This window comes from Cervus elaphus, chromosome 30, assembly GCF_910594005.1.
Source record: "Cervus elaphus chromosome 30, mCerEla1.1, whole genome shotgun sequence".
NCBI lineage: Eukaryota > Metazoa > Chordata > Mammalia > Artiodactyla > Cervidae > Cervus > Cervus elaphus.
The window spans coordinates 53,485,608-53,499,582 of record NC_057844.1 but is presented as its reverse complement, the minus strand read 5'-3'; the positions used below and the strand labels follow the sequence as shown (position 1 = coordinate 53,499,582).

The following is a 13,975-nucleotide window of genomic DNA, read 5'->3' as shown; positions in this document are numbered from 1 at the left end:
CAACACTTCCCTTATTTCTAGCTAGGGGTTAAGTCTGAAAGTTTTGGACAATAGCAAAACTACTTGAGAACTAAGGGCTGGAGGAATCCCTAGGTCTTTAGTGTATCAATAGTGTTTTGCCCATTAATAGAATAATTCTGGACAACAAGACTTCACTAAGCCTCCGGAAGTCTCAGTGCGTTTGGATGAGACCATCCCGTTCTTCCCAATCTTGTCCACAGCACAGCATATCCAAAATATAGTACTGCAGAACCCTGGGAAAAAACGGAGGAGGCACAGCGCAGCACACCTGTAACCCCCTGATCTCCTGTGTGCCGACACATCCGAGTGGATGCTCTCAAGAAAGCGCTCCAGTAGCAGTGTCGTTCCAGCCAATGGGCCACGCCGTCTGGTACAGAGTTCGAGCTGCTGAAGTTCCTGCTGGTTCTGAAGTTAGCGGCCTTTCCCTCTTAGTAAAAAAAAACAGTCTTTACTCCTTAGGAAGACCAAAGCCTGGAAAAGCACAAGGCCCACAAGCCAGGCGAAGAAGCAACACCCGCCACACTTGCCTAGCGTGTACTCAGAAAAAAAAAAAAAAAAAAAATTACGTCTCTTCCCAGCAGGCTCCGGGAGTCACCGCGAGATTTCATCAATTCTCGCGACATTTATCGGCAGCCATCTTCTTGGGGGTGCTGGGAGCCGGGAAGACCCCCCGAATCGTTTCCATTCAGCTGCCCTTCGTTTTCGCTTTCTTCACTTTTTCCTCTCCTGCGTTGCCAGCAAGCACCTGGTTTCAGGGCTGAGGGCAAGCCCGTGTCTAGGCGCGTGTCGCGCTCTGGTCCAGGGAGATTCGCTGGGGTGGAGGGAAGGGGGAGGGCCTGGGCAAACCGTTGCTGCCTCAGCCGGGGCCGGGGTCCGGGGAGGGGGAGCTCTTGGCACCCCGTGGACTCGCGGCCTACGGCGGTCCCCGCGAAGCTGTTCGCCGATCCGGGCTCGCGGGAACCTGCCACCGGCGCCTCCCACCGCGGCCCACGCGGGCGGCGCGCGGAGTAGGGGGCGGGGGCAGCGGCGGCTGTAGCGGCCGCGACCTGGGCGGGCGGAGGAGTGTGACGGGCCTCGGGGCCGCTGTGGATGGTTTCTAAAATGATCATTGAAAACTTCGAGGCACTCAAGTCCTGGCTCAGCAAGACTCTCGAGCCCATGTGAGTATTCGGGAGCTGTTTTACTTGCAGGGATGGAAGGGGGAGATAGGTGGACTCCCAGTTGCCCCAAGAGCCTGCTGTGGAGGCCGAAGCGGTGAACTGAGGTCCCGGGCTCTGTGTTTTCGCCTCCTCCGCCACCGTCGTTCCTTCGTTCCCAGGTTCAGAATACGCCTGGGAGCCTGAGCTGATCTTTACCTCATCGCTGAGTTGGTTCTTAAACCGATGACTCTTCTCTCGTTTTCCCGTTATTTGTAGACCGACCCCAGCGTAAACACACAACTCGTTATTTGCCGAGGGCCCCCAGGTCGGTTTCTTTTGGCGAACTCGAGCATAATCCCGCCCCCCCCACCCCTTTTTTTTAAATGAAGTGAACAGCTCTCTAGGGATTTAGAACAGTTCTCGCCCAGCCCATTCACGTTTTACCTAAATACCGTCTCTGAAAGAAAGGCCGTGTCTACCATGTGCTGTCTGGCTCTTAACTGATTGAAAATGTAACAGGTGCTAAGGTGCCCAGCAAAATTCCCTTTTCTCATCTCTGCACGTTTGGTCGCTTGGAGGAATAAAATGCAGTTTGGCAGTTTTAAGTAGAATCCTTTAAGTGCACTGTGTGTGTGTGTGTGTGTGTGTGTGTGTGTGTGTGTGTGTGTGTGTGTGTTGGGGAGGGGGGTTCGCAGTGCTGAAATGTCTTAGATTGGAAAAATTGAGTTTAAGGATTTATCTTTTAATACGTAAAAAATATATCAAGAGCCAAGTGTTTTGATCAAAATTGGCTGATTTACAATAAACAATTTAAAATGCAATGCGTACTATCCACTTATTTAATAGATGTATTAAACGTCTTCTATGTACTGTGGGAGGCATTGGGGCTAAAGTTTTTAAATTCCAAAATCGACAAGGCATAATAGAAAAGTAAATGAGCAAACTTCGGGTAGTAAGAGTCGTGACTGTAATACTAGAGGACCATGTAAAATAGTGATAACAAGGCCTCTCAGAGGAGGCGACAGCGGAGCAACACCTGAGGAGGAGAAGGAACTGTGTAAAAGTCTGGAAAGAGAACGTTCCTTCCAGAAGGAATGACAAGTGCAAAGGCCCTGTAGCGGAAATGACCATGGTTCGATGGGGAAGAGAAAGGCTGTTGTGGCTGCAGGGAATCTTGTGAAGGGGGAACAAAAGGAAAGTTGTGAAGTTGGAGAAGTAGGAAGGGGACAAATCATGTAGGATCTTCTAGGCTATAGTCAAGAGCTAAGATTTTACTTAAAATCGAATAGGAAGACATTAGATGATTTAAAGCAGACAGAGATTGATTTTGTTTTAACTCTGCCTACTTTGTGGAGATTATAGGGTCAAGAATAGAAATAAGGGGACCATGCTGAAGGAAGTTGTAGGCCAAGCTGTAGATAGTTTGCTTTAGAGTGAGAGTGGAGACAAATACGTTTAATAGATATGTTAAATAGATCTGGTGGGACTTGCTGATGGATTGGATGTGGGAGATAAGGGAAAGGAAAGGAAAATAAAGGGTGACTGATGACTAAGAAGTTAATCCAAGCAGCTGAATGTGTGTTGGTTGAGGAGGCTTGGAGAGAACAGTTTGAGGGGAGATGGGTGGTTGATTTTAACTGTTAAGTAGAAAGTATTTGTTACACATCTAAGTGTGATGTAAAATTGGTAGTTGGGTATGAGTCTAGAACTCAGGCCAGGAGTGGAGATACTTGGAGTTATGCAGGTAGTATTTAAAGTCACGAGACTGGGAAGTTTCTGAGGAACAATGTGTAGATAGGGAAAAGAAGAGAGTCCAGGTCTGAGGTTGGAAGAAAAGTGGGATGTATGTCACTAGTGAAGGAGATGTATGACAAAAGAGGAACGTTGTCAACTTGGTGGGATACTGCATAATGGATAAAATGGAGACAGAAGGGGCTCTTGTGTTGGCAAGGTAGAAGTCACTGGTGAACTTGTTGAAAAGTTCACTGGGGTAGGATGGTGCAGACAGAAGCCCTGTTTCAATGGGTTGGAGAGAGTGGGCAGCAGTAGAGTATAGTGGTTGAGACCGAGAACCGTGGAGCCAGAGTGGGGCTGCCTTTGAATTCTGCCTCCGCCACTTACCTTCTGTATGATATTGGGTAAGTAACTTAGCTCAGTACCTCTGCTTCCTCCTGTCTGAGAGGGGGAAAATAATGAATATGTATTAAGAAAATCTTTGAACCCTGTCTGGTTTGTAATTAGCACTAAGTAAATGTTAGGTGAACGGAAAACTTAGAATGTTTTGTGTTAAAATAGCGTTCCCTTGTGTAAGCTTTCAGTTCTCAAATTACTTAGTTTTATTACCATTTTTTCTTCTTACTGAAGAGAGGATTATTTATAGCTGATTAGTGTGCTTGTAATTTTTTTTTGTAGTTTTAATAAAGCATATTCAGGTATCATATAGCATGCTTAGATGACTGTAGCCCTGCAGTCTTTACTGCTGGAATAAGATACTACTTGTAGAACCTAGACAGTGGGAGGAGCTGGGATTGGTCCTTTTTATACTGCTGTGTTAAAATTGAACCCTTATCCAAGTTCCTGTCCCTTTAACTGCACTTCAGGTGAATTCTTTTAGATGACTTTTAAAGCTGATTCCAGTTATTTAAGACCTGTGGTTTCTAACCTTGGTTTTGTGAAACTTTAAGATGTGTTTGTTATCTAAAGAGATTTTTTTTTTTTTTTTTTTGGCCAAATAGCACCTATTTGAGGCAGGACCATAGGAAGATATTGAAATTTGTATAGAACTTTTTACCTATTTGCGCTAGTGAAGTATCTCATGGTTTTGGACTTGCCTTGTAGTTTAAATGTATTAATTCAGCAAATATTTATTGAGCACTTAATTGACTCTGTGCTAAGCAGTGTGTTAAGATATTGGTGAAACTGTAGGAAACATGACATGAAATGACCATCTTCATATCATTTACCAGGGAAGACAGATGTTAAACAAGTAACTATGAGACTAGTGAGCATGATGAATCCAGAACACTGAAAATATATGTCTGGAATATCTGGAAAGACTTCTGTTGCCTGACAGTATTTCATCTCAACCAGGAAGGATGAGGAGTAGTTTGTTGGGGCAAAAGGATGGGAATGGAGAGTTGTAACAGCAAGGTTTTTGAGGGCAGATCGTATGAAGACCCTAAAATGAAGGAAGGAAAGGTGAAAAAAAGAGCCAGGGGAGGCATAGCCGCAGATAGCTCCTGAGACAGGAGCCAGATTGCATGAGACTGTTGAGTCATGTCAAGGTTTCGGGATGTCATTGAAGGATAGTGGGAAGCCAGTGAAGGGTTTTCGGGGAGGAGAGTTTTCAGATGGACATTTGGGGGGCATGGGGTGGGGAGTCAACCTGGTTGTAGTTTCAACATGAAATAAAAGTTGGTAAATCTGTATTTTATTTGATTATAAGGTCTGTAAGTGTATCAGGATTCCAGGTTTTCTTTTTCATACTTTATTGAAAATGTACGTGTTAAAATTATCATCTTGAAATACTTGATGTTTTTGTTCTCCAAAACATTTGCTTAGTCATACATGCTTATAATAAAATAGATATTTGTCTTTCCTGTATCATTGATTTCTTTTTCATAATGTTAAGCTCTCTTTTGACATTTGTTTTTTAAACAAAAGTCTTCTGCTGTATTTTAAAACTTTGTGAATTTACATATCACTAAATGTGATTTAATAAAATCATGGATTATTTTCAGTTTAAGGGAAACCTCAAGATCTAATCAAACCCCTTAGTTTTTCAGAAAATACAATTGAGAGATAGACTTAATGATGTGCCCAGGTTTTGCTGAGCTTAGTAGTGAGGAACAGAATGCCTCATTTTATGCTGCTACTAGGTTGTGCTGTGGAGGTAGCGTTGTGCAGTGGAAAGAAAACATTTTTGTGTCCACATAGACCAGTGTTCAGATCTCTCAGCTCTGCCACTTACTAAGTGAACAGGCAAGTGAACCTCCCTTTTCCTTGTTAGGATGATAGGGAGAATTATACCTGTTTCTGTAGGTGAAAGAATTAAATGAGACATATTTTTAAGATCCCAGCCCCTTCCCCCCCACTCTCAGGATACATATATATATATATGTTAGCAGTGAAAAAAGCATTTACCCAAAGGGAATGTTCTGAAATACAGAGGGTACCTGCTGTGCAACCTGGGGAGCTCTCTCACAGGCAGGCATTATTTCAGTCTGCTTAGATTTCTTTCACTTATTTTGACCTTTTCTTCCTCTTTTATCTCTAACCAAAATTTTAACTTAAAGTTTAAGACAGATATAGTATTTAATGCCTAACACTTTAGCAACAGTTACCAGGGAAAAGCATATTAAATAAGTTATCTGCTCTCAAGTCCAAGGTATTTTAAAGCTATATTATCTACTGCCAACAACATAGAAAACAAGGGACCAGATTACAACAGCTGTGACAAGTCAAATAAGTTTGATAAGGTTCACAGATGCTACAGTAACAACTAAGATGTAAGGAACAACAGTTACACTGTATTGATGTTAAATACCAGTTTGATTAAACACAGGTTACATTGCTATTATTGCTACTGTTAACATTTGTATACATTGTTAAACCTTTGTATTATTACTTTCAAGTTCTATGAGGTAAATACTGTTACCTCCATTTTGCAAGTGATGACACCTGAGGTACTGAAGCATGAAGTTAAGATACTTGCCCAGAGTCACACATTTTATGTGACTGAACAGTGATTTAAACTCAAGTTTAACTCAAGATTTAAACTCTGGAGCCTTGGTCATAATTCACTACAACATAATGCAGTGTATCCTTTCCTGCTTCTCTATGTGTGTGCCTGTGTATGTGTACTTTTTTTTACTATTAGATTTTTGTAGTAGTAGCTGCTATTGTAAAGGAACAAGGAACAAAGTTCTTAGGCATTGTGGTTATCAGTGCTTTAGAGTCTTTTTTTTTTTTTTTTCGAGTCTTTAGATTACAGAAACCTAGAGTTTTGTAGTTGTTTCTCCTTTACGCACACTTATTACTATACCTTTCTCACCACATTAAAATTTATTTATGTTTTTGTTTTAAAGGAAGAGCTGAAAGGTGGTCTTTTTATTTGTGAATTTTATTTACTCTCCTCCTCCTTCGATCTTTCATTTTTCTGCAGACCCTTTTGCGTATAGAGTCAGTCTCTCATTCCTTAAGCTCAGCAAAAAACAAAGAATTAAATCATACTTCTAGTCGTTTTCATGCTAGCTTTCTTTTCCTGTCACTGTTAAATCTTGAAATAGTAGTCAGCCTTTAATTTTTCACTTATTTGTCCCCAACCATTTACTTCTTAATGCCTTAAATAGTTTCTTTATACTCATGTTTAACTGAAATTATCTACTCCAGTGTTATCATTGAATTTGTTTATTAAATGTAAAGACTTATAGAAATTTTAGTTCTTTCACCTCTGTGTATGACATTAGACAGTGTTGATAGCTGCCTTTTTTTTCTTTATACTTCTCATGACTTAGATCCCTAATATTTTGGTTCTCTTTCTTCACAAAGCAGTTCTACCTCCTTAAGCTCTTTTTCCTGCCTTTGAATTGTATTTTTCTTTGTTCTGTTCCCATGACTCTTTTTCTTAATCATTACCACTCCTGACCCTTTATTCACATTCATTCCTATGGATGGTTTCTATTGTAATGTGTGCCAGTGGTTTTAAAAACTGTGTGTGTGTTATAGTTGCTTTGAAACTGATTAAAGACTCCCTTCCCCAGGATATTGCATATACATATTTGCATTTGAATTTTAGCGCTTTTTCAAGAGTACCTGTAAGCATTTATTTTTCTCATAGGTATGTCTAGGCTTAACTGCTTCAAAGTTTTATACTCTTAAACTCTGATTGCTAGCTCTGTGCCTGATCCTTTTCACCTGAAATTCAAACTGCTGTATGTTTCTGAAAATAAAATATTCACTTATTTCCATTTCATTTTTCCAAACTTTTGGGCTTGAAATTTTCTTTTTTTGGCTTCTTCTCCCTTCATTCCTTTCCCCCCATTCAGTTAATCATTGGGTTCTGTCTCTTTCTTTTAATAATTCTTACTAATGACAGTGGTCAGTAGGAAACCCTGCACTCCTTATCTAAACCATTGCAGTTTGTTTTCTAACAAACCTCCCTATCTCCAGTCTTCTCGTTTGGAGTTCTTCTGGCCTGGATACCCAGCTTGTTTATTGTGTTGTGTGATCAAAATCTTCAGCACTTCTAAATAATCAATTGCATACTTCTTAACTTGACTTTCAGAACTAGTGTCTGTTTCAAATTATCTTTCCAGTTTATATCTTCCTACTTTTTACGTAAGTCTTAATTTCAACAAAAGCTGAACTCTACATTCTGATTCTCTGTCACGTAGTTTATACTGTCCTTTCTCCCCTAACTTTATGTGGAAGGTAACATTCATTGAGTGCTTACTATTTGCTAATCTTTATGCATTCATTGTGTGTGAGCTGGGTTCTGTTATCCCAATTTTAAAGATGAAGAAATTGACTCTTAGGAAGTTTAATATACTTCATTCATAGCTAATAAATGATAAGAGACAGGATCAATGACAAGACATTTCTATTCCAGAGTTTTGCTGTGTATTGTGATGTAATGCCTTTCTCATTTTCTTCTATATGTGTTGAAATCAAAGGTCCATTGCAATTCCAGTTCATCCAGAAAGCCATTTATCTGTCCAGTTGAAATCAGTGATTCTTCCATGAGTCTCCTCTCCTAGTGCTAGTTTGCATAGTTTTCTGACACTCTTCATTTGCAGACTTGTTCAGTAGTTAATTCTTCTGTTTTTACTGTTATTAGAGTCTAAGGTCCTTGAAAATAAAACTCAAAATGTTAAGTGTTCTCCTGTATAGCACCCAGCACAATGCCTCGTGGGGGGTGTACACCTGGGTTTCAAATGTATTAGTTGAAATTTCTTTGTGCACCCATGATCTAAGGAGAGAGAAGAGGCATTTGTATAAAACTATTTTGAAGAAGCAGATATGTTAGCAGTTTGAAGATTTACTAATCTCTGGGTCTGTTTTTTTTTTTTTTTTTTAACCTTACAGCACTTTCAAATTAACTAAAGACTCTGTGATTTTTTTTTTTTTTTTTTTAAGGGGGAAAGGACACTGAGAAATATTAGCATTTACTCATTAAAGTATGTGAATGCTGCTGTGTGCAAGATTGCTTAGCTCCATAGAGCTGCACAAAAAATTATGTTAATTCTAGTCTGATGAATTTTATAGCTGGTAAAAGAGTTTCTGTAATTAATTATTGGCTAGAATATTTTTCATGACTTTCTTAGCACATTTTACTGCTGCAACCTTAGTTGACTTTTCCATCTGAGTGATGAACAGTTAAAATGCATTTAGCATTTTCTATTTTAGGAATTCCTTTTTTTTTGGCTTACAGTGCTTTAAAATGAATATTTTATATGCATAAATCCAGGTGTAGGGATAGTATTAGTAACAAAATGGAAAAAAATATATTCCAGTGTTTGATATGTTTGTGTTGAGAATGACTAAAACTTGAGCTAAGGGTAGGCTTTTAGGAATTTTTCTTCCTTCTGCTTCCTTAGTCCCAAGGAATGAGTGGATGGTAAATGCTTCCTTCTGGACTTATTCCTACCTACTACCTTCATACTACTTTGTTTCTGTGGAAAAATCTTTTTCAGTTTACAGGTGGTAACTTCTGAAATAGGTAAAAGTTTATTTTTAACTTGAGGTTATATTTAGTATTTTGTGTGTATGTAAAAGATGCAGTAAAGTTGGAGGTATGTTACTCATTGGTTCTTTCTGACATATTCTGCCTGTGTGTGTATTCAGTCACTTGTACAAAAGTATGTTATATATATTTTTCTTTCTCCTTTTTTCTATAATTGGAGGTCATTCAATATAATACATAAGAGACAACCCCCCTTTTTCAGGTTGCATAGTATTTTAATGTAATGGGTATACCATAATTTATTTAACCATCATTTATTGATTTGCTGAACAGATAGAACCATAGTGTATGTATTTATCATGTGTCAGTTTATGATTAACATAAACAGATTAGTTGCATAAGTTTTGACAGTTACATATACCTATGTAATCACCATATAAAACAGGATCTAGAACTTTCTCTGGAAAATTCTCTTGTGCCTCTTACTGAGTTTTTCTTTCTAATAAGACATCCACTCTAACTTTGGCATTATGAATATGACTGCTGTGAATATTCTTAATCAAGTTGTTGTGAAAATATTTTCTTTTGGGGGAGGGGTAAATACCTAAGGAGGGTATTTGCTAGGTCATAGGGTAGATGCATGTTTTCTATTATAAGAAACCTCAGAAATTGTTTCTAAAGTGGTTGAACTATTTCATATTTCACATTGCTACCTATGATTTGTGAGGGTTCCAGTTGCTTCATATCCTCAGCATTACTTAGTATTGTTAAGTTTTTTTGTTGTTGTTCTTTTTAAATTTTTATAGTGAGCATAAAATGACATCTTACCTTTTTTTGGACTGACGGTTTAATTCTCTCTATGGTTTTAATTTGCATTTTCCTGATGAGTAATACTGTTGAGGACCTTTTCATGTGCTTATTGACTGTCACATCTTTTGTAAAGTGGCTGAAGTGAAGTGAAGTGAAAGTCTCTCAGTCATGTCCAACTCTTTGCGACCCCAGGACTGTATATGGTGTAGTCCATGGAATTCTCCAGTCCAGAATACTGGAGTGGGTAGCCTTTCCCTTCTCCAGGGGATCTTCCTAACTCAGGGATCAAACCCAGGTCTTCTGCATTGCAGGCGGATTCTTTACTAGCTGAGCCACAAGGGAAGCCCGTGGCTAAGTCTTGCTTATTTTTAAGATTGGGCTATCTTATTGCCAATTTCCAGGAGCTCTTTATTCATGTAGAATACATGTCCTACAGGTTTTTTTTTCCCTAATCTGTGACTTGTATACAGTGGTCCCTCCTTATCTGTGGTTTTGCTTTCTGTGGTTTCAGTTACCTGTGACGAGCTATGGTTTAAAAATATTAGATGGAAATTTTCAGAAATTAACAATTTATAAGTTTTAAATTGCACGCTCTTAGGAATAACATGATGAAATCTCGCATTGTCCTGCCCAAGATGTGAATCATTCCTTTGTCCAGCATCTCCCACCCGTTTGTCACTTAGTAACTGTCCTGGTTATCAGCTTTGCTCTCGAGATATTGCAGTGCTTGTGTTCAAGTAACTTATTTTGCTTAATTATGACTGCAGCACTCAAGATTAGTGACACTGGCAGTTTGAATATATCAAAGAGAAGCCATAAAATGCTTCCTTTAAACAAAAAGGTGGAAATTCTTAACTTAATAAGGAAAGAAAAAATTCAGTACTGAAGTTGCTGAGATTTATAGTAAGAATGAATCTTCTATCTCTGAAACTGTGAAAAAGGAGAAAAATTCTTTCTAGTTTTGCTGTCACACTTCAAAGTGCAAAAGTTTTGACAGCTGTGTGGTAAGTACCTAAGATGGAAAAGGCCTTCAATTTGTACAGTAATGTATTTTGAAAGAAGAGAGAAGGCAACACTACACACACATCAATTTTATTACAATATATTGTTATAATTATTCTATTTTATTATTGTTAATCTCTTACTGTGCCTAATTTATATCTAATTTGTTCATAGGTATGTGTGTATAAGTGGTGGGTAAAAAATCTGCCTGCAATGCAGGAGACGCACAGGAGACCTGGGTTCGATCCCTGGGAGGGGAAGATCCCCTGGAGAAGGAAATGGCAGCCACTCGGTATTCTTGGATTTCCCCGGTGGTGCTAGTGGTAAATAACCCACCTGCCAATGCAGGACACAGATGTGGGTTTGATTCCTGGGTCGGGAAGATCCTCTAGAGGAGGGCACGGCAACCCACTCCTGTGTTCCTGCCTGGAGAATCCCATGGACAGAGAAGCCTGGTGGGCTACAGTTCCTAGGGTCTCAGAGTTGTACACAACTGAAGCAACTTGGCACACACATCCCTGTGTGGGAAAACTTAGTGTGTAGTAGGGTGCGTCGGTGGTTTCAAGCGTCCACTGGGCGTCTTGAGATGTATTTCCACTGTGCATGAGGTGTGCGTGCAGTCACTGTGTCGTGTCCGACTCGCTGTGACCTCATGGACTGTAGCCCCCCAGGCTCCTCTGTCCATGGGATTTTCCAGGCAAGAATACTGGAGTGGGTTGCCATTTCCTTCTTCAGAAGTCTTCCCAAGCCAGGGATCGAACTCATGTCTCCTGCAGTGCAGGTGGGTTCGTTACTACTGAGCCACCTGGAAAGCCCTGTGGATAAGGGGGGACTACTATATAACAATGTCATTTTGTGGGCAGAAATTTTTTTTATTAAGTCCAGTTTATTTTTGTTTTATGGTTATGTCTAACAAGTCTTTATCTCCTCCAAGATCATAAAGACATTATATGTTCTAGAAATTTTCTGCCTCTTGGTAGGTTTAGGTCCGTTCATCTCAAATGAATTTTTTAAATAATACATATGGAGGCATTCAGACAAGCCACCTGTTCTTGGCCCTGTAATAATTGTTTCTCTGCTCCAAACTGACATTTAGGCTTGTTTGGCCTAACTGTGTGTCCATCAGGCACACAAACTTGTGTTTATTAACAGTTTTGGCAAGCCAGCCCAGTAGTCTGTTTCAGTGGCAGATTGACCCTGCCCAGGAGCAGCCTCTTCCCTGGGTCCCCAGCACCTGCCAGAGCTCATGTTGCTCTGGGGAGCTCAGGAGGACTCTCCCTGACAGGGACTGGCTGCCCTGGCTCAAGGCTGTTTGGAGTCAATAAACGAAAAACCAGAAATGCGTATGGAATGAGGTAGGGCCAGTGGCTCTTTTTTTTGTTTTTTAGATAAGTATACTGTTAATTTTTCCATAAATGGTCCCTAAAAAAGACTTTCCTATTGGATGACTTGGCATGTCGTTTGATAATTAACTGTACTTAATTACTCTGTCTTGGTCCACTGATATTTGGCATGTTGGTTGATAATTAACTGTATATATGAGTCTATTTTTGGACTCTATCTTGGTCCAGTGATAGGTATTTATTCTGATGCTTATACCACACTGTCTAAATAACTTTATAATTATTGAAATCAGGTTATGTAAATCCTCCTAGTTTGTCTTTTTGCAAAACTGAGTTTTGCTGGATTCATTTCCTTATAAAGGTGAGAGTCAGTGTTTCAGTTTCTACAAGAAGGCCTGTCTTGATTGTTGATAGGGATTGAGTTGAATGTAGAGATCAATTCTAGGAGAAAGAAGATCATTTTTCAAATTTTATTGTTATTTATATAAATATGATTGATATTTACATATTGACCTTGTATTCGGCAACTAAATACACTTATTATTTACAGTAGCTATTTTATAGATCCTTTGGAATTTATCAGTCATGTTATCTGTGATAGTTTTACTTTCTGAAAATTTTTAAAATTTTTCATTTCTTATTGTATAGGTTAGGAACAACACACAAGTTAAATTGAAGTGGCCTAAGAGTTGACATCCTTGTTTTGTCCAAGTCTTAGGGGAAAGAGACCTCGTGTTTCAGTATTAACTGATGTTAGTGCTAGACTTTTTTATAATTGCCTTTTACCAGATTGAAGAAATTCTCTTCTATCCTTAATTTGCAGAGTGATTTGTCATAAAAAGGTAAAGAATTGTCAAATTCTTTGTCTACATTTATTGAAATGATCATGTGCTTTTCTCTCTTTTTCTGTTAATAGTGTACATTACATGGATTGGTTTTCAAACGTTAAGCCAACCTTGCATTTCTAAGACATACCCTGCTTGGTCATGATGTAATTATTACCATTTTTATGCATATTACTGGATTTGATTTGCTAATATTTTGTTAAGTTTTGCTTCTGTTTATGAGGGCTGTGTGTATTTTATTTTTTCTTTAAAATGTTGATTTCACTGATGAAGCCATCTGAGAATGAAGATTTTGTTGTGAAATGGATCTTTTATTACAAAGTCAGTTTGTTTAATAGGTATAGATCTATTTAGGTATTCTGTTTCTTCTTGTGTCACTTTTAGTAATTTATATTTTTCAAGGATTTTTCTCTTAAGTTCCTAGATTTACTGACATAGTTTGCATTGTTGTCTTATTATTCATATAATGACTATAGAATCTGTTTTGATGCTTCCCCTCCTCTTTTAAAAATTATACCTTATTTTGGTAATATTACTTTTATTTTCTTGACCAATTTTGCTAATAGTTTATCAATTTTATTCATCTTTTACCAAGAATAGTATTAGCTTTGATTGTTTTCTATTTTAATATTGTATTTTTATCATTTCCTTTTTCTACTTAGAGTTTAATTTGCTGGCTTTCCTTCTTTCTTCAGAGGAAAGCTTAGGTCATTGGTTTTATATTTTTCTTGTAGTTTCAAAAACTAGGGCCTGGAGGTAAAGCACAGGCAGGTATCCAGAATCTTGTTAATGCTGAGATTCCAGTTCTTATAAAAGGGAAGATCCTGCTAGTGATAAAAACTTTTTATTTTTTTAACCAGCTATGTTGGACTATTATGTATCAGGTACTTCAAAATGTTGGTCACTGAACATCATGGCCACAAACCTTTAAAAATTGCTTCCATTTTATATAATTTGAGGTCTTCCATGGGAGTTCTGAATTGATCCATCATGATGTGAAATTCACTATGTGATTCAAATGTAACAGTGCAAAATTGAATATAGAGGCATGCATAATCTTAGAAATCTAGAGGGGTTGTAATTTCAAATATTGTGCAATTAGATTAACCATAATGTAACAGTTAAAAAAAA

The 13,975-nt window shown here is 38.5% G+C and overlaps 1 protein-coding gene across 16 annotated transcripts in view; it reads left to right on the top strand.

Moving 5' to 3' along the window:
- Positions 1-629: 629 nt before the first annotated feature.
- Positions 630-13,975, top strand: part of RBM26 (RNA binding motif protein 26) — a 79,737-nt gene continuing 66,391 nt past the window's right edge. For 10 of the 16 annotated variants that reach the window (XM_043891567.1, XM_043891566.1, XM_043891558.1 and 7 more), the window contains exon 1: positions 647-1,181. In XM_043891567.1, the coding sequence (XP_043747502.1) occupies positions 1,111-1,181 (71 nt within the window). In that variant the 5' untranslated portion in view covers positions 647-1,110. Of the gene's footprint in view, positions 1,182-13,975 lie in introns of all 16 variants that reach the window. The other 6 variants (XM_043891569.1, XM_043891568.1, XM_043891563.1 and 3 more) reach the window with 2 other exon arrangements.